This window comes from Oncorhynchus clarkii, chromosome 20, assembly GCF_045791955.1.
Source record: "Oncorhynchus clarkii lewisi isolate Uvic-CL-2024 chromosome 20, UVic_Ocla_1.0, whole genome shotgun sequence".
In the NCBI taxonomy this organism is placed as follows: domain Eukaryota; kingdom Metazoa; phylum Chordata; class Actinopteri; order Salmoniformes; family Salmonidae; genus Oncorhynchus; species Oncorhynchus clarkii.
The window spans coordinates 73,368,183-73,390,389 of NC_092166.1; the positions used below are offsets into that span (position 1 = coordinate 73,368,183).

Below are 22,207 nucleotides of genomic sequence, written 5' to 3' on the forward strand. Positions count from 1 at the left end.
AATGTTCCACGACGACAACTCAAGTAAACTGAACTCGCGGTCATGTACAAGGCAATCTTTTTCCTCTCCTCAATTGTCCAGTGTTGGTGATTGCGTGCCCACTGGAGCCGCTTCTTCTTGTTTTTAGCTGATAGGCGTGGAACCCGGTATGGTGGTCTGCTGCAATAGCCCATCTGTGACAAGGATCGATGAGTTGTGCGTTCCGAGATGCCATTCGGCACACCACTGTTGTACCGCACCTTTATTTGTCTGTTTGTGGCCTGCATGTAAGCTTGCATGATTTTTGCCAGTCTCCTTCGACCTCTCTCATCAATGAGCGGTTTTTGTCAACAGGACTGCTGCTGACTGGATGTGTTTTGTTTGTTGCACCATTCTCGGTAAACCCTAGACACTGTCATGCGTGAAAAGCCCAGGCCGTTTCTGAGATACTGTATCTGGTGCACCTGGCACTGACGATCATTCCACGCTCAAAGTCACTTAGGTCACTCGTTTTGCCCATTATAACATTAAATCGAACAGTAACTGAAAGCCTCAATGCCTGTCTGCCTGCTTTATATAGCAAGCCGCGGTCGCGTGACTCACTGCATGAAGGAGCGATCCATCTTTGTGTAGCGTCCAACAAAAGTGATGTATTGTCATGACCAGGTCAGGTTACAGGAGACCACAACCCTACAGATTATCTCTCAACCCCAACAGAGGAGGAGAGTTCTGGGGGGTTTTATGACCCCTCACGCCCCTGGTAAATCTCAGGCCACAGACAAATTCCTTTGTCCTGTTACTATGGAGAACCAGCCTCAAAACATTAAACATGAAATAAAGGGACTTTGGAACAATGGTTTCCGTCAGCCACAATGGTGGTCATGACGATAGATGGAATATGAAAATGTATGTCATTATTGTTTTGTTATTAAAGGTTAATAGATTACGTTATTACGAAAACATTGTAATGTGAAGAGGTTTCCTAGTATATGTTTGATGTTTATACATTGTACGTTGTATGGAAAAAATCAAAATCAAAGAGAATGTTTTGGGGAAGATGAAATGTTAAGTTAGTTGTCTAAAATTGGATTTGAATCAAATCTAGACCTTGCCTAATTAACTTGGTACACACAGAGAACTGCCCTAAAGGCGGTTACGCCCACTTCTGACCCAAGGGTATAAAACCTGTGAGTATAGAATTTACAGCAGGACTACGTGACCCCAGCTGCAGCGAGGTCTAAAAAGTCAACGAACCCAGAACGCAATGCCAGTTTGAGGACAAAGAAATCCTTTTCTACCCAAGCTATGGATGAGTAGCTGTAGTGAATTCAAGTCGAACCTCCTAGCCTCCATCTCCCATCGAGCTCTGAGCTCTGAGCTACAGAGCTGTCTGTCCTCAGGAGACTCCTTCCAGAGCAAAGGGTGAGGGAACATACTCCTAAGCCAAAAAGGACACTGACATCGGGAGGACTCTCGAACAGCTGAAGGCCTACGCAGAGAATCCTCTGAGATCATCCCCACGTAATTACATCATTATATTCTGACCCATAAGAGCGGCAGTTTGAGGCAAGGCTAGGGTTAGAATAGCATAGCTGACAAATTCACCCAAATGTACATTTCTCTTGTGTACTTTCTTTTTTCTCTCTCTTTTGAAATCCTCATTGTGGGTAACACGCGCCATAGTGTGTTGGCCCGTTATACTAAGTTCTAATCAATAGCCTATAATGTGTTATGTCTATGTGTATCTTTTATCATCATTTTAGCTTTTTAGTAAATAAATATTTAACTAAGATTGGTGTGGTACGAATTCATTAGTGAGACCCGGGTCTGTGTAGATTCACGGGCTATACGACGTTCAGAACGAGATTGTTAGAGGCAACTGGTTAATTAGCGTCTGTTGTAAAATCGATACTCTGATATTCTTTGAGTTAATTTGGGAAATAGAAACTCAATAAAAACTAGTTTTCCCATGGTGCCCCAGGTTAATGAGTTAACAGGTTAATGAGTTAAGAATTGCCTGATTCAGTTAATCACGCAATTAGAAACTTGTAATCATTCGATGAGCAACAGTCGTCACATTAACTAATACAACGTCACGACAGTAGCATACAGTTAATTGAATACAGTGGCTTGCGAAAGTATTCACCTCTTTGGCATTTTTCCTATTTTGTTGCCTTACAACCTGGAATTAAAATTGATTTTGGGGTTGCATCATTTGATATACACAATATGCCTATCACTTTTAAGATATTTTTTTTTATTGTGAAACAAACAAGAAATTTAAAAAAAATACTGAAAACTTGAGCATGCATAACTATTCACCCCCCCAAAGTCAATACTTTGTAGAGCCACCTTTTGCAGCAATTACAGCTGCAAGTCTCTTGGGGTATGTCCCTATAAGCTTGGCACATCTAGCCACTGGGATGTTTGCCCATTCTTCAAGGCAAAACTGCTCCAGCTCCTTCAAGTTGCAGCAATCTTTAAGTCATACCACAGATTTTCAATTGGATAGAGGTCTGGGATTTGTCTAGGCCATTCCAAGACAAACTGTTCGATAAAGTCCCTCTTTAAATCAAAAAAAGTTGGTTTAGTTGGCGCCATTGATTTCAGTAATCCACTCGTTCAACATGCATACAAACAAATCCAAAAAGTTATCGGTAAAGTTCATCCAAGCAAATCAAACAATGTTTCTAATTAATCCTCAGGTAAGCAAATATCTAAATAATCGATAACATTTAAGACGGAGAATAGTATGTTCAATAGGGAAGATAAATAACAAAGAGCACGCACATTCAACAAGTGCGCAACAAGACTACTTTTCTAATGAGGGATGCCTTGGATAAACTACAACTACTTGTTCGTTTTTCAAGAAACAAGCCTGAAACCCTGTCTAAAGACTGTTGACATCTAGTGGAAGACATAGGAACTGCAATCCGGGTCCTATCTATTTGTTTTTGCATTGAAATGGCCTGTGACCTCAAAAAAACATTTTCCTCGCCTGCCATATCAGTTCTGTTATACTCACAGACATTATTTTAACCGTTTTAGAAACTTTCGAGTGTTTTCTATCCAATGCTACCAATTATATGCATATCCTAGCATCTGTGCCTGAGTAACAGGCAGTTTACTTTGGGCAAGTCAGTCATCCGAACTTCCGAACACTGCCCCCTATCCTTAAGAGGTTTTAAACCACTCGAGTGTTGCTTTAGCAGTATGCTTAGGGTCATTGTCCTGCTGGAAGGTGAACCTCCGCCCTAGTCTCAAATCTCTGGAAGACTGAAACAGGTTTCCCTCAAGAATATTTTAGTGCCATCCATCATTCCTTCAATTCTGACCAGTTTCCCAGTCCCTGCCTATGAAAAACATCCCAACAGCATGATGCTGACACCAAAATGTTTCACTGTGGGGATGGTGGTCTCTGGGTGAAGGGAGGGGTTGGGTTTGCGCTAGACATAACATTTTCCTTGATGGCCAAAAAGCTCAATTTTAGTCTCATCTATCCAGAGTACCTTCTTCCATATGTTTGGGGAGTCTCCCACATGCCTTTCGGCGAACACCAAACGTGTTTGCTTATTTTTTTTCTTTAAGCAATGGCTTTTTTCTGTCCACTCTCCCGTAAAGCCCAGCTCTGTGGAGTGTACGGCTTAAAGTGGTCTTATGGACAGATACTCCATTATCCGCAGTGGAGCTTTGCAGCTCCTTCAGCGTTATCTTTGGTCTCTTTGTTGCCTCTCTGATTAATGCACTCCTTGCCTTGTCCGTGAGTTTTGGTGGGAGGCCCTCTCTTGGCAGGTTTGTTGTGGTGCCATATTCTTTCCATTTTTTAATCATGGATTTAATGGTGCTACGTGGGATGTTCAAAGTTTCTGATATTTTTTTATAACCCAACCCTAATCTGTAGTTCTCCACAACTTTGTCCTTGACCTGTTTGGGGAGCTCCTTGGTCTTCATGGTGCTGCTTGCTTGGTGGTGCCCCTTGCCTAGTGGTGTTGCAGACTCTGGGGCCTTTCAGAACGCGTGTACATATACTGAGATCATGTGACAGTTCATGTGACACTTAGATTGCACACAGGTGGACGTTATTTAACTAATTATGTGACTTCTGAAGGTAATTGGCTGCACCAGATCTTATTTAGGAGCAACATAGCAAAGAGGGTGAATATACATTGACACACCACTTTTCTGTTTGTATTTATTTATTTTTTTTAAATATGTATATATATTTTTTTCACTTCACCAATTTGGACTATTTTGTGTATGTCCATTACATGAAATCCAAATAAAAATCCATTTGAATTACAGGTTGTAATTCAACAAAGGGGGTGAATCATTTTGCAAGGCAGTGTAGCTACTATATAATTCAAATACAAATACAAACACTAGAAAGAGCTCTCCTGATTTAAAATGGGCAGTACGCAGACAAAGCCTTCCAAATGGCACCCTATTCCCTATATAGTGCACTACTGTTAAGCAGAGCCCTAGTTTTCCTCTTATACTGTTAGCTCTTAGTGGTTACTCAAGCCAACTCGTGGATACTGATGGCAACACTACTGGTTAATGATGGGGAATCAAAACAGCCTGTCAGAGCCTTCTCATTCAGAATTCCCATCAACTCCTCTTCCCACCCACCCCATCCCTTGTTGTTTTTTGGTCAAAAGTAGTGCACTATAAAGGGACCAGGGTGCTAATAGGGATGCAGAAACAATACAGAAGTGGGATGTTGTTTGATGTTTTGTTGTTCTACTTTCACCCGGCCTGTTTAATGATAAGCAAATGTACGATGACAAACACATTGATTCTATTTCATTATGATGGAATGTGGAGTTGTGTAGTCCAAGGATGCATCCTAAATGGCACCGTATTCCCTTTATAGTGCAGTACATATGGGCCTTGGTCAAAAGTGGTGCGCTATAAAGGAAATAGTAGTGTACCGTTTGGGACGCACAAATAGTGTCCATGTGATTTCTCCAATGAACGATGAAAGGGCTAAATCTGAGAACTTATCGTTCGGGCAGGTTACAGACCAGTGCATTTAAATAATTGTTCCGCAGACCGACCAAACAAAATAGATTTGTGTGTGTGTGTGTGTGTGTTTCTGTGACGCAGTTTAGCCAAATCCTGTAATCCTTTCATCTGATCAAAGTAATAGAAAAGCTTTTAAATTATTTAACAGAAAGGTACAAATTTAGGATTTCTAAATACTAGCCAATTGTGCAGACAAATGTATTTTCTGTAATGTCAACGTACAAGGAAACGATCTCCAGAGTCTTCTTGTTAGAAGCATGAAGCACAGTAGAAGGCAGACTTCACTGCTAGATCAGTATTCCATTAGCCTGGAATTCAAACTAATCCATTTGATATAGTGACATAGTGCAGCAGTTCATTCACCCATTCCGCCAGTCACTTTCTCTCCTGTATCCCTCTCCTTTATCTCCCCATTTCATATTCTGATTTATATTATCTCTGTCATTGCAAAAACTTTAATATACCCAAAGACGTATATTTACAGTGAAACAATGGTTTAACGGAGATGATCAGTTTGGAATCAAGGCAAATGTTCCCTTTCACTCAGTCACAGCTCTATTTCTTAATGAAAGTGATATAAAGCCACATTATGTAATACATTTTGAGAACATAAGGCCCTTTGGACATAAATGGGACCCCAAAAATTCACCATCATATTACGACATATTACGACATATTACGATGCTTTGATGATAGCTAGCAGTGTAATGTACGAAAATAGCCTCTGTTTGGCCAAGAATAATTTGGCACAGACAGTCTATTCTAACTCCCCTCCCTCCCTTTCACTCTCCTTTCAAGCCCCGACTGGATTTAATCCATCTATGCACTATATTCAAGAGGTGCTTCCCTCTTTGGGACAAAAGCATTTGTCAAAATGTAAATCTGTCCAAAAAAAATCACTTCACAAAGCACCTTGGGAACCACTATTTGCTAACAGCCCTCTTAAGCTAACACTACCATCTGTTTAGCTAGCACTACCATCTGTTTAGCTAACAGTACCATCTTACATTTCGCTAACAGTACTATCTCATATTTAGCTAACAGTACCATCTGATGAGCTAACAGTACCATCTGATTAGCTAACAGTACCATCTGATTAGCTAACAGTACCATGTGATTAGCTAACAGTACCATCTGATTAGCTAACAGTACCATCTGATTAGCTAACATTACCATCTGATTAGCTAACAGTACCATCTGTTTAGCAAACAGTACCATCTGTTTAGTGACGTTACTAATTTGTAAGTGCTTAAGATTCCGGACTGCATCTTAATAGACAGTTGTGCTTTGCCAGTAATGGTTTAGCAGCACATATGTACGTTGGATTAATTATATTTTCACTGAAACATTGTTTTCCCACACAATACTTTCTCAGGCTGATAATCCTCTTAAATGTAAAGTCCCCTATTTAGGGGACCTGTGTGGTCCTGGTACCAGATCCAACAGATATCTTTGCTTATAAATCGATCTGTGGACATTGTAGACCGAAATGGCTGCCATTGAGCGATAGCCCTGGTTTCCACGGACACAGTAGTATATTTTTTTAGCCTGTGTGCTGTAGGATGTCAAATCTGAACCCACTTGAAGCTGGGATGTACCTACTAGCATTTCATTGGCTCTTCCTTATTGTCCATCAACTCCTGGCTGAACTTCACGTCACAGCCACTGACAAAGCACATGCCTGCATTCCTTACATTGTAGCGCAGCAGGATAAAGTGTTTTCATCACTGTAGCACATTCAGAGATTGTATGATAATTCATAGATTTTAAACAAAAAACACTTTTGTCAAAGATGGACAACATTCATATGAGATGAACGGCGAGTTCCTACCGAGTCCAGGAAGCCAAGCTAGAGCTCTATGTGACATTCACAGAGATGGGGGCAGATGTTTTGATCAACAGAGACCTTTATAATAAATAAATACCATTATGGGGATGAGGTAGGTAGATAGATGGGCTGTTTACAGATAGGCTAAGTACAGGTGCAGTGATCTGTAAACTGCTCTGACAGCTGGTGCTTAAAGCTAGTGAGGGAAATGTGAGTCTCCAGCTTCAGAGATTTTTGCAATTCGTTCCAGTCATGGGCAGCAGAGAACTGGAAGGAAAGACGACCAAAGGAGGAATTGGCTTTGGGGGTGACCAGAGAGATATACCTGCTGGAGTGCGTGCTACGAGTGGGTGCTGCTATGGTGACCAGTGAGCTGAGATAAGGCGGGGCTTTACCTAGCAGAGACTTGTAGATAACCTGTAGCCAGTGGGTTTGGCGACGAGTATGAAGCGAGGGCCAACCAACGAGAGCGTACAGGTCGCAATGGTGGGTAGTGTATGGGGCTGAGGTGACAAAACGGATGGCACTGTGATAGACTGCATCCAGTTTGTTGAGTAGAGTTATTTTTATAGATGACATCAACGAAGTCGAGGATCGGTAGGATGGTCAGTTTTACGAAGGTATGTTTGGCAGCATGAGTGAAGGATGCTTTGATGCGATATAGGAAGCCGATTCTAGATTTAATTATGGATTGGAGATGCTTAATGTGAGTCTGGAAGGAGAGTTTACAGTCTAACCAGACACCTAGGTATTTGTAGTTGTCCACGTATTCTAAGTCAGAGCCGTCCAGAGTAGTGATGCTGGACGGGCGAGCAGGTGCGGGCAGCGATCGATTGAAAAGCATGCATTTAGTTTTACTTGCGTTTAAGAGCAGTTGGAGGCCATGGAAGGAGAGTTGTATGGCATTGAAGCTCGTATGGAGGTTAGTTTACACAGTGTCCAAGGAGGGGCCAGAAGTATACAGAATGGTGTCGTCTGCGTAGAGGTGGATCAGAGAATCACCAGCAGCAAGACCAACATCATTGATGTATACAGAAAAGAGAGTCGGCCCGAGAATTGAACCCTGTGGCACACCCATAGAGACTGTCAGAGGTCCAGACAACAGGCCCTCCGATTTGACACACTGAACTCTATGAGAGAAGTAGTTGGTAAAGCAGGCGAGGCAATCATTTGAGAAACCAAGGCTGTCGAGTCTGCCAATACGAATGTTGTGATTGACAGAGTCGAAAGCCTTGGCCAGGTCGATGAATACAGCTGCACAGTAATGTCTCCTATCGATGGCGGTTATGATGTCGTTTAGAACCTTGAGCGTGGCTGAGGTGCACCCATGACCAGCTCTGAAACCAGATTGCATAGCAGAGAAGGTATGGTGGGATTCGAAATGGTCAGTGATCTGTTTGTTAACTTGGCTTTCGAAGACCTTAGAAAGACAGGGTAGGATAGATATAGGTCTGTAGCAGTTTGGGTCTAGAGTGTCACCCCCTTTCAAGAGGGGGATGACCGCGGCAGCTTTCCAATCTTTGGGAATCTCAGACGATACGAAAGAGAGGTTGAACAGGCTAGTAATAGGGGTTGCAACAATGTTGGCAGATCATTTTAGAAAGAAAGGGTCCAGCTTTGTCTAGCCCGGCTGATTTTTAGGGGTCCAGATTTTGCAGCTCTTTCAGAACATCAGCGGACTGGATTTGGGAGAAGGAGAAATGGGGAAGGCTTGGGCGAGTTGCTGTGGGGGGTGCATTGCTGTTGACCTGGGTAGGAGTAGCCAGGTGGAAAGCATGGCCAGCCGTAGAAAAATGATTATTGAAATTCTCAATTATGGTGGATTTATCAGTGGTGACAGTGTTTCCTATCTTCAGTGCAGTGGGCAGCTGGGAGGAGGTGTTCTTATTCTCCATGGACTTTACAGTGTCCCAGAACTTTTTTGAGTTAGTGTTGCAGGAAGCAAATTTCTGCTTGAAAAAGCTAGCCTTGGCTTTTCTAACTGCCTGTGTATAATGATTTCTAGCTAGTTTCTAGTATGTGTATGTTGTGTATTGTTAGATTTTTTTATTAAATCTTTTTTATTCTTATAAGCCTTTGTTCGTATTCTTTATAGCTGACATCATGGATGGGGTGACACATTTTAATTTTATTGCAGAGGTGTTGTTTCAAATAGACCTGGTCGGATAGACCTATATATATATTTTTCAGCTACTTTATTAACCGGAGCAGATAAAGCGTAAAAGGAGGGAGAGAGGCGGGGCTCTGGCAGGCGGGGGAGGGGCCGTATTGTGAGTGAGTGACACAGGGAGCAGGATGGACGGATGGGAAGATGAAAAACAGCAACCAACCAAGCCAACTCGCTTATTTCTCATCACATATGATTACGTAGTACCTGTCTTGACTGCATCAAACCGAGAGAAGCTAGTTAAGCCAGCTAACTTTAGCTAGCTAGGTTAATTGAGGCTCCAGTGCGTGCGCTTTCTCATTCTACAGTTACAAATAACAACAATCAGAATATTAAGTAGCAGACTACCTGCCGGCTCTTGGTCGTTGTAGCCTATCCTTCTCCTCTAACTTTTAATTCAGTCATTTTTATTTCATTAACTATTGATTAAATGTCTCCTAACTTTTGCCACACACTGAAGCTCTATGACTGTAGCCTACTGCCACTTTGATGATTTATGATTGGCCAACAACAACAACATGCTAAACACACCATGCTCCACTCTTGTGAAAAGCAAAAGCAGCAGCATAAATTATAACATTCTCTCTCTATACTTTTTATTAGACCTTTATTTAACTTGGCAAGTCAGTTAAGAACAAAATCTTATTGACAATGACGGCCTACACCGGCCAATTCTGGACGACGCTGGGCCAATTGTGCACCGTAGTGACGCCTCTAGCACTGAGATGCAGTGCATTAGACCGCTGCGCCACTCGGGAGCCTATTACAAATGTAGCATTCGGATATGTACGGCCCCTTCCGGACAAGTCAGTTAAAATTACACATATACAAGCCCTGTGACAGTCATATCAGATCCAACCCAGACCTGTGACAGTCATATCAGATTCCACCCAGACCTGTGACAGTCATATCAGATCCGACCCAGACCTGTGACATTATTTAGAATTCTAGATCCAGACCTGCTCCAGTCCCGGATCGGGTTTCGGGTAGTCGGGTACAGGTGGATCCGTGAAGACCTCTATCCTGCTGTAAATATTACAACAGGCTTTTACTGTGATTGTTTGTTAACTGTGGAGAAGAGTGGAGAGAGAGAGAGCGGGAGAGAGAGCGGGAGAGAGAGAGAGAGAGAGAGAGAGAGAGAGAGAGAGAGAGAGAAAGGCATGGTCTAGTTCTAGGATTTCACCCACTTCATCAGTACTACATTTGTATGATTTCCTTTCTAAACAATTGATTGATATGAAATATGAAATGTTTACTGTGATGTAAATATTTTGACCTAAATTATATACTTCCTCTATTTCCTCTCTCGTGAAAGAGGTCTAGTTAAATAAAGACTATATAAAGGCTATATAAAATATACACTACCGTTCAAAAGTTTGAGGTCACTTAGAAATGTCCTTGTTTTTGAAAGAAAAGCAACATTTTTGTCCATTAAAAAAACATCAAACTGATCAGAAATACAGTGTAGACATTGTTAATGTTGCAAATGACTATTGTAGCTGGGAACGGCAGATTTTTTATGGAATATCTACATAGGCGTACAGAGGCCCATTACCAATGGCACGTTGTGTTAGCTAATCCAAGTTTATCATTTAAAAAGGCTAATTGATCATTAGAAAACCCTTTTGAAATTATGTTAGCACAGCTGAAAATTGTTGTGCTGATTAAAAGAAGCAATAAAACTGACCTTCTTTAGACTAGTTGAGTATCTGGAGCATCAGCATTTGTGGGTTTGATTACAGGCTCAAAATAGCCAGAAACAAATAACTTTCTTCTGAAACTCGTCAGTCCATTCTTGTTCTAAGAAATTTAGGCTATTCCATGCGAGAAACTAAAGATCTCGTACAACGCTGTGTACTACTCCCTTCACAGAACAGCGCAAACTGGCTCTAACCAGAATAGAAAGAGGAGTGGGAGGCCCCGGTTGACAACTGAGCAAGAGGACAAGTCCATTAGAGTGTCTAGTTTGAGAAACAGACATCTCACAAGTCCTAAACTGGCAACTTCATTAAATAGTACCCGCAAAACACCAGTCTCAACATCAACGGTGAAGAGGCGACTCCGGGATGCTGGCCTTCTAGGCAGAGTTGCAAAGAAAAATCTATATCTCATACTGGCCAATGAAAAGAAAAGATTAAGATGGGCAAAATAACACAGACAATGGACAGAGGAAGATTGGAAAAAAAGTGTTATGGACAGACGACTAAGTTTGAGCTGTTCGGATCACAAAGAAGAACATTCATGAGACGTAGAAAAAATGAAAAGATGCTAGAGGAGTGCTTGACACCATCTGTCAAGCATGGTGGAGGCAATGTGAGGATCTGGGATTGCTTTGGTGTTGGTAAAGTGGGTGATTTGTACAGGGTAAAAGGGATCTTGAAGAAGGAAGGCTGTCACTCCATTTTGCATCGCCATGCCATACCCTGTGGACAGCACTTAATTGGAGCCAATTTCCTCCTACAACAGGACAATGACCCAAAGCACAGCTCCAAACTATGCAATAACTATTTAGGGAAGAAGCAGTCAGCTGGTATTCTGTCTATAATGGAGTGGCCAGCACAGTCACCGGATCTCAAACCTATTAAGCTGTTGTGGGAGCAGCTTGACCTTTTGGTACGTAAGAAGGGCCCATCAAGCCAATCCAACTTGTGGGAGGTGCTTCAGGAAGCATGGGGTGAAATATCTTCAGATTAGCTCAACAAATTGACAACTAGAATGCCAAAGGTCTGCAAGGCTGTAATTTCTGCAAATGAAGGATTCTTTGAACAAAGCAAAGTTTGAAGGACACAATTATTATTTCAATTATAAATCATTATTTATAACTTTGTCAATGTCTTGACTACATTTCCTATTCATTTTGCTCCTCATTTCATGTACAGTGCCTTGCGAAAGTATTCGGCCCCATTGAACTTTGCGACCTTTTGCCACATTTCAGGCTTCAAACATAAAGATATAAAACTGTATTTTTATGTGAAGAATCAACAACAAGTGGGACACAATCATGAAGTGGAACGACATTTATTGCATATTTCAAACTTTTTTAACAAATCAAAAACTGAAAAATTGGGCGTGCAAAATTATTCAGCCCCCTTAAGTTAATACTTTGTAGCGCCACCTTTTGCTGTGATTACAGCTGTAAGTCGCTTGGGGTATGTCTCTATCAGTTTTGCACATCGAGAGACTGAAATTTTTTCCCATTCCTCCTTGCAAAACAGCTCGAGCTCAGTGAGGTTGGATGGAGAGCATTTGTGAACAGCAGTTTTCAGTTCTTTCCACAGATTCTCGATTGGATTCAGGTCTGGACTTTGACTTGGCCATTCTAACACCTGGATATGTTTATTTTTTAACCATTCCATTGTAGATTTTGCTTTATGTTTTGGATCATTGTCTTGTTGGAAGACAAATCTCCGTCCCAGTCTCAGGTCTTTTGCAGACTCCATACGGTTTTCTTCCAGAATGGTCCTGTATTTGGCTCCATCCATCTTTCCATCAATTTTAACCATCTTCCCTGTCCCTGCTGAAGAAAAGCAGGCCCAAACCATGATGCTGCCACCACCATGTTTGACAGTGGGGATGGTGTGTTCAGCTGTGTTGCTTTTACGCCAAACATAACGTTTTGCATTGTTGCCAAAAAGTTCAATTTTGGTTTCATCTGACCAGAGCACCTTCTTCCACATGTTTGGTGTGTCTCCCAGGTGGCTTGTGGCAAACTTTAAACTACACTTTTTATGGATATCTTTAAGAAATGGCTTTCTTCTTGCCACTCTTCCATAAAGGCCAGATTTGTGCAATATACGACTGATTGTTGTCCTATGGACAGAGTCTCCCACCTCAGCTGTAGATCTCTGCAGTTCATCCAGAGTGATCATGGGCCTCTTGGCTGCATCTCTGATCAGTCTTCTCCTTGTATGAGCTGAAAGTTTAGAGGGACGGCCAGGTCTTGGTAGATTTGCAGTGGTCTGATACTTCTTCCATTTCAATATTATCGCTTGCACAGTGCTCCTTGGGATGTTTAAAGCTTGGGAAATCTTTTTGTATCCAAATCCGGCTTTAAACTTCTTCACAACAGTATCTCGGACCTGCCTGGTGTGTTCCTTGTTCTTCATGATGCTCTCTGCGCTTTTAACGGACCTCTGAGACTATCACAGTGCAGGTGCATTTATACGGAGACTTGATTACACACAGGTGGATTGCATTTATCATCATTAGTCATTTAGGTCAACATTGGATCATTCAGAGATCCTCACTGAACTTCTGGAGAGAGTTTGCTGCACTGAAAGTTTCGCAAGGCACTGTATATTTTCATGGAAAATGACCCCAAACTTTTGAATGGTAGTGCATATACTGTACATGACAGTAATGTATGGAGGATAAATGTAAATTATGTTTACACACCTTTTTAATGTGTAGTATTTTCACACATATACTGTAGTTTTAAATGTCATGTTAGTATATACACTGCCTGCCACCATCATCATCTTGATAATTGTTTGGCCTTTTTAACACCTTGTTTACCACATACATCTTTCTTAATTAGAGTATTTTTACAGCATTATTTGTCTTGACAAGTTGTTGATAGCCAACTACTTTTATGCCAAAGTCACATGGACTAAATATAGACAGACAGCTACTCCACCCGCCTCCTTCTTCCTTCTCTCTCTCCCAAACCCCGCCCCACTTATTTTTTCTGTTCCCCCTCTCCTATCCTCCCTTTTCTTTATCATATTTCCATCGCCTCTCCTCTCCCCTTTACTGTCTCCAACTCCTATCTTCACTGTAGGGAAGTACGTCACCACACCTAGGTTGGACAGAATTGGGTTACCACGTGGACAAGCTGCTGTGCTGCTTCAGAAAGAAAGCCAAAACCATAGCATACTGTCTGCCAGAATGAATAACTGCAGAGGAAAGATTTCATTGTGGCACAACATGTTGTAGGCAACCTTAAAACAGATTGCATTATGCTAATATGACATTGCATTATGTTAATATGACATGGCAAATTATCAGTCTTTTCTCCTATGAAAGGTTAATGGTTTGTGCACGATCCCAAAAAGCCATGAATGCTGTGTATTTTTTTCATCAGTCAGTATTATGGCCATGTGCTATCCTTATGGATTTCAATATAATGAAGTACAGTTTCTGCCTATAGTATATCACATCATATCAATGAGGTAGCTAACCAAAATTATAAGTGTACCCAATCTTACGAAAACCTAGAGTTTATGGCCCCAAAGAGACAGCAAACCAAGATTTGGGTTGAGCTTCAATCTTGCTCCTCAATACCACCATCAACCATCCCACCATCACCACCATCATCCACTCTATCGTACTACCAGTGTCCATCCCACCATCACCACCACCATCATCCACTCCATCATACTACCAGTGTCCATCCCACCATCACCACCACCATCATCCACTCCATCGTACTACCAGTGTCCATCCCACCATCACCACCACCCTCATCCATTCCATCGTACTACCAGCGTCCATCCCACCATCACCACCACCCTCATCCATTCCATCGTACTACCAGCGTCCATCCCACCATCACCACCACTATCATCCACTCCATCGTACTACCAGCGTCCATCCCACCATCACCATCCACTCCATCCTACTACCAGTGTCCATCCCATCACCACCTCCATCATCCACTTCATCATACTACCAGCGTCCATCCCACCATCACCACCTCCATCATCCACTCCATCGTACTACCAGCATCCATCCATCCCACCATCACCACCACCATCATCCACTCCATCCTACTACCAGTGTCCATCCATCCCACCATCACCACCACATCCTACTACCAGCGTCCATCACATCACCACCTCCATCATCCACTCCATCATACTACCAGTGTCCATCCCACCATCACCACCACCCTCATCCATTCCATCGTACTACCAGCGTCCATCCCACCATCACCATCATCCACTCCATCCTACTACCAGTGTCCATCCATCCCACCATCACCATACACTCCATCCTACTACCAGTGTCCATCCCATCACCACCTCCATCATCCACTCCATCATACTACCAGTGTCCATCCCACCATCACCACCATCATCATCCACTCCATCGTACTACCAGTGTCCATCCCACCATCACCACCACGCTCATCCATTCCATCGTACTACCAGCGTCCATCCCACCATCACCACCACCCACATCCATTCCATTGTACTACCAGCGTCCATCCCACCATCACCACCACCATCATCCACTCCATCATACTACCAGCGTCCATCCCACCATCACCATCCACTCCATCCTACTGCCAGTGTCCATCCCATCACCACCTCCATCATCCACTCCATCATACTACCAGCGTCCATCCCACCATCACCACCTCCATCATCCACTCCATCGTACTACCAGCATCCATCCATCCCACCATCACCACCACCATCATCCACTCCATCCTACTACCAGTGTCCATCCATCCCACCATCACCACCACATCCTACTACCAGCGTCCATCCCACCATCAAAATCAGGATAAGTTTAGATCATGAATTAGAAATCCCTCAGATCTAACAAAGACCGCTGAGTCTGTGTGCAGTCAAAAACACGATTTTCCTTTGTTTTATATATATTTCCACACTATGAGGTTGGAATTATACTGTGAAATTGTGAAAAATATGATAAAGTCCTTTTAGTGTAAGAGCTGTTTAAAAAGACTGCCTGAAATTTCAGCCTGTTGTGGTGGAATGGAGTATTGGTCTTCCATGGTGACATCGCCAGGCGGTAAGTTGGATAATAGACCAATAAGAAATAGAGTTCCAAACGTCTCTGCCAATAACAGCTGGTTTCCAGTGTTCCCCTCCTCACTCAGACCACTCCCAGACAGCCCTAGCAAAATTCTACTTTGAGAAATGTGTCTTTGCTAAGAAGCAATTTTTTTAAACCATTTTAATTTAAAACAATAAAAGATTGGTACTTAATTGTTACAAAGAAAGGATTTGATACTAACTAACAGCTGCATTGGCCCTTTCAGATTGGCTGCCTGGTTGAGTTCCTTTAGGCCTAAAGCAGCCATTTTTCTCTCAATATCAAATCATTTCCAGGGGTAAAAATTAAGGCCTACTTTACTGTGATTTTTTTTCAATTAAAATGGTCAAAAAGAAACAAAAATAGCTTCTTAGTAAATAACAATTTCTCAAGCAAGAATATTTCTAGGACTTCTGGAAGTGGTCTGAGTGGGGAGGAGATTATGGAAAACGAGTTGTTATATTGGCAGAGAAGTTTGGAACTCTTTTCTTTTAAGTCTATTAAATCATTTAACCAACAAGATCTCCTGGTTTTACCAATTTGACTTCAGATTTGAACGTTTATCCACGTTTCTTCAAACGTCAAATTTTGTTTTTGACACCGTGGCTTGACTCCTCCTTCGCAAAACCCATTGGAGGAGAATGTCAGTGGAGAGGGACCTCTGGCTTTCTCATCCAATTGGTTTTGAGAAGGAGGCAAGGAGAGAGGAGAGAGGACGGGAGGAATTTGTAATTGAGATTCTCCCATATTCTATTTCTATTGTTTCATACCTCTGACGGTACATCATGACATTTGGATAGCTCAAGAAAGAATAGCTGCCTGGTGTCTATATGTTCATACGCAGCACAGGAAGAACTGGAAGAAGGTTCCTCTCAGGACAGTGGCAGGTATGATCCGTTCTCAATGTATTCTCACTCTGTCTTCCTCTCTCCTCACCAGGATTATTATTCTCCCAACATCTGACATGCAGAGGCCTGGCACACATAGCACTGCACGCACACACACACACACACACACACACACACACACACACACACACACACACACACACACACACACACACACACACACACACACACACACACACACACACACACACACACACACACACACACACACACACACGGCACAGTACCTCACTGTGTTCTGCACATGCATGAACAATGGAGCAATTGCAGAATACTGTAGTCAAGCCTAGTGAGGCAGTGTCTTTATACACCAAAGCTTAGAGGGACACACACACAATAGTATGGAAAACACAGTGAGGTGTTAAGGTAACATGTATTTGTAGGTCATTTTAGTCATTCATCATCTGTCATTCAATGTATGTATATATATATGAAACGTTCTACTGTAGAATACACCATCATGGGAGTATCAGCATAAACCATCTCCCAAAATCAATAGAGGAGTCTTCCAAAGTTGCGTCTGAGAGAAGGTTACTGTTTGGGTTTCCACCCTGTGTCTGCTATTCCAGACACATTCTAAATGAGACCATGTTGGCTACCATGGAGCTACATGCACAAGACAATCAAATGTACGAAATTGTCTATATCATAATGGGAGCATCAGCATTATTTAAAAACTATATGTAACCTTCATTTAACTAGGCAAGTCAGTTAAAAACAAATTCTTATTTACAATGATGGCCTACCGGGGAACAGTGGGTTAACTGCCTTGTTCAGGGACAGAACAACAGATTTTTACCTTGTCAGCTCAGGGATTCGATTCAGCAACCTTTTAGTTACTGGCCCAACGCTCTAACCACTAGGCTACCTGCCGCTCCTGTGCCACTGAACCAAAGGAGCCCCTAAATGATGGCTCCTATTTGTATTTCCACCCTGTGAGAGACTGCTCTCGTCAGGGCTAATATTGCTCTTAGGCTACACTCCTCCAGGAGTCAGTTTCATATTTCTGTTCAAGCCCACATAATAAGTACCACCAATGGAATACAGTGTCTGCTCTGAGAATAATTGAAGAGAAGAATATAACTAATGTGGCATGAAGTAGCAGGTGTCTCACTGCAGGGGAATACAGAAATGAAGATTAGGTGTCAGTCCCTATGGGCCCTGGTTAAAAGTAGTGCACTGTGGAAGGAATAGGGTGCAATTTGGGATGTAACCAAGAGATAATGTTGTCTTTACTTCATCAACAAAGCCATTAGCAATGCAACGAGGAAATGACAAACAAAGAGAGGAAATAGACTGAGCATGTCCAAACAGTAACACCTTCTCAAATGGGATCATTGAAAAGATTCACATTTCCAACATCTGCCTTCAAATCACAGAAGAATATGGTCCAACATTGGACCAACATCTATAGGTCAAGATCTAGCCATAAGAACACATGAGCAATGTCAGAAGTCCACTATCTTCTCTGAAATGCTAACCTTGAAATCAAGCAAAATGTCACCAAGAAAAGGTTTCTGGTGTGTTTCACATTTCTTAAAAATACTTAATTTAGAATGCTTAGATGATGCTATTGTAATTTCTCATCAAAGATCGATAGAGCAAGATTGATTTGGAAGAAATGAATACAGTTGGCATATCTAACAAGGCCTCTAGTCTTGGCTACATGATGTTATGGAATACACAATATACTGCATACAGCACAAGAGGTGGTGGCACCTTAATTGTGAAGAACGGGCTTGTGGTAATGACTGGAGCGGAATGGGTGGAATGGTATCAAACACATGGTTTCCAGGTCTTTGATGCCATTCCATTTGCTCCGTTCAAGCCATTATTATGAGCCGTTCTCCCCTCAGCAGCCTCCTGTTGCATACAGTTACTGCAAATATTCTACACATATGTGCCTATTGTAGTTGCTCCATATATTTTCTTTACATGTGCATGTGGAAATCACTTCCTTCATCTTCTTCCAAATACATATTGTTTTTAATGACTGGAAACTTTCAGAAGGAGGTAAAGCCATTGGAGATGAAAAAACGTCATAGGTCAACCATTCTCTGGTGACCTCTTCCAGGTAAAGGCAAGACACCTTAGAGAATGAGGAACACCTGCACGTTGGGCTAATGAGCCCTTGCAGGAGCTCAACCACTCATTAACAACCTTACAAACAACTATGACAACATATGTTAAAAATTGTTGTATAATGATGAACCTATTTTGCACTGGTGGGTAGGTTACTTGAAATTCTTGAATTCTCCTACTAGATAAGGCCTAAAGACCTATTGGGCCTACAGGCCTGTTGGCCTATCCTGGTCTAGAGGAAGAGAATATCTGCATTTTCTGTAAACTGTTGGACTACTAATACTGCTTGAAATGATGGAAAACTATAAATAATCATGTCGTGTTGTTGTTTAGTTAAAGGGGAGCTGTTGGATATTGTTAGTAAGACAGACAACGGCCCAAAAGAGAATCCAGATATCTTACCTTCGCTGCAGTCTTTGCCCTGGTAGTCAGTCTGCGAGCAGTCGCACGTGGGTTCATCGTTAATGACATTGCAGACCCCTCCATTTAAACACATGTTGGCTGCTGCACCACAGAGGTCGTTAATGACCCCAGCGCTGTTTAAAAGCGCCGATTCCGTATTGTTGACCTTTATGTCCGTTATCCATCCGGTAAAAGGTACATGGTCCTTGACCACAGCTGATGTTAACCTTAAAGCCACAGATCGTAATTCCGGTGGTATTCCCCCAAGAAACAAGTGGCTGAAGACAGTCATATCCCTTCTTTTCGACTTCACTTCGACCCACTTCACTTCATTGTCCACCATTAGCGTTGTGTTTTTAAAGTTTCTCCATATTGTCACAGCATGCCACTGGCTGTCATTGACCGCTGTGTTGGTTAGAACCGTTGCAGGCTCAGCGCAGAAGATGGAGAATCGAAGACTGAGTTTACCGTTGTGTATTAGGAGTTCTAAAAAGTCGCAGAATCCCTCGTCATCGAAGTACACTAACAGCCCGTGGGAACTCTTAGTTTTCATGTTGAAGCTCATTTCACTCTCACAACATGCATTCCACATTGGAAACCTGGCCCACTGGCCCTCTGCGCCTGTAAACTCCATAGTTGCCCCCATGTCTACCATACAGCACAAGAGAAGGCCTACCCATATTAGATGGGCGCCATGCCGCATTGCAAGAACCATGATGTGACCGAATTGTTCTTTAGGTCTAGGCTACAATACCGCTGAGTCAGATTTCAGACGGAATTGTCTTTTATCAAGCTAGATGAAGTTAGGGGTAAGTGTGATATAATACGCTGATTTACCACTAAGAATTGTGTAAATGAACTGACACATTGTAAACCTAAATGAATTATTTTGTTGTCATAGCCTACCAGCAAGCTACACTAGTCTCCCGAAGAAAATACCATCTTTGATACCATCCTATATATTTGTTTTATTCGTCAATATCTTCTGTCTCCCTATTAGTTTTATTCTATAATCCAGATTTTCTTCCAAAAACGGGCAATGGTGATTCAGAATCCAATTTCCATCAGGCCTTTTATTTTTCTGGATTTTTGAATGTTTCTTATTTTCGGTGCCAGGCAGCTAGAGCGCACCAGTCGGTTCTACTGCTGTTGAAACGGCGTCAATAACCATCGTATTCACACCAGCGAGATGTGGCGGGCATCCAGAGTCATTGCTTTTGGCTTCTCACCCTGCATCCTCCGCCAAACAGAACGATTGTTATTGTTTGATTGATTATCGCATGGAGCTTTTCTTTTTTTCCCCAAGGCCAGTCTCTGATCCAAAAAGCTTAAGCTTACAACATAATGAGAAGACGATCTGTAAAAAGAAAAGAAAAATAAGAACGGACAGTTCATTGTGTTTTAGAAACATTTTGTTTATCAATTTGTCATATCATGTTAGCCATTTTACGTAATTATGATATATTCAGTAGAGAAACATTTTGTTTTTAGAAACATTTTGTCTATCAATTTGTCATATCATGTTAGCCATTGTACATAATTATGATATATTCAGTAGAGGATGAATTGAGACCCCAAGGAATTGTGGAGAGCTGCGGTGGCGTGCCGATAGAAAGCACATGAATCTCGGGATCTAGACTCAGTATTGCCAGGAAAATTATGTATGTTTTGGTTGCAAAGAGAGCACATTCGCTCACACCTGCACGTCCTTATGTGTTCTATGTCAATGGAAGATGTATTCTGTCTCAAAGGGTAGCCTACGTCGTTAGCGCAGATACGTTCTCTTTGCGCACACACATTCTTTGCGCACACACATTCTTTGCGCACAAGGCGGTCGCCTGTCCTACAAATGTCAGGGAAACTTAACATAAGTAAGCATTTCATTATTAGTCTACACCTGTTGTTTATGAAGCATGTGACAAATAACATTTGATTAGATTAGATTTTCATGTAGGCTATGTATTTATGAATGTTTCACTGCAAGTAGAAGCAACTTTCTCAAAGCAAATCTAAGCAGCTCACAATTACATAAACATCAACTAGCAATAGTCACCACTACTAGGCCTACATCATTTAATTCAATTACATCTGGAGAAATCATTTAGAATTGTAAATAGCTTATTCGAAAAAGTCGATCAAAATAAGTCTACAGCAGTAGCCTGTCTTATCTCACACACTTATTTCTCCCCATAGCTATCCCAGGGGGGAGAGGATACTTGTACCTTCCCCTATCAACCCTAATAGCCCGCCACAGGTGACGATATTATATGCCTCACAAAATGCTCCGCATCCAAGCAGCAGCATCCACAATCCTCACAGCACAGGAACGTTCCATGAACTCTCTCATTCCATAAGTAGATCTCATTCTAAATGTTGCGTTAGATAGGCCTAAGTATTTTTGTTATTCAAGAGAATCTGCATGTAATGAAACCGCTGAAATCTTGTTTGTAGGTTTCCTCATTTCATATTGTGTTTAACTCAGACATTCCAGTAGAATTAAGACAAGCGCATGAATTCAGAATTTTCAAAGGGGACGAGTTGCCCACCAGACCTCGGTTCAAATACCATGTTAATTATTGAAGCTACTTTCACATACATTTCGAAGGAAGTATTTGCACACATTCACAAAGTAGTAGCCTACATTTGGAAAGTATTGGCATGCATGGCATGTCTTTTTTTATAGGAAATTACTTGAAAACAGGGCTAGAGTACTTTCAAATACTTAAAATCGAAGTTGTGAATTCGGCCACATTGTTTGAAAATACGAAAATACACAGGAAATAAGTAGCCTATGTAGAACACACATACTTAAATACACATGTATTTGAATCCAGGTCTGGACAGGACAGACAGAAAATGACCTTTCAATCAAACCTAAACGAAAATCATTCCATCCAAATGAGCTATACAGTTTGCTAGAAGCCATAATAGACGGGGGATCGGGGACTGGAAATGAGTTACAGAGATTCAACCCATATCAAGTCAAATGTACCTTAATATAATGACCGAATGGCATGAAGATAAACATGAGAT

General features: G+C 41.9%; 1 protein-coding gene across 8 annotated transcripts in view; it reads right to left on the reverse strand.

Annotated features, from left to right (window-relative positions):
* LOC139376886 (neurexin-1a-like) overlaps positions 1–22,207 on the reverse strand; it is a 574,009-nt gene that overhangs the window by 551,015 nt on the left and 787 nt on the right. For 6 of the 8 annotated variants that reach the window (XM_071119862.1, XM_071119864.1, XM_071119861.1 and 3 more), the window contains exon 2: positions 19,175–20,531. In XM_071119862.1, the coding sequence (XP_070975963.1) occupies positions 19,175–19,889 (715 nt within the window). In that variant the 5' untranslated portion in view covers positions 19,890–20,531. Of the gene's footprint in view, positions 1–19,174; positions 20,532–22,207 lie in introns of those variants that run through there. The other 2 variants (XM_071119866.1, XM_071119865.1) reach the window with 1 other exon arrangement.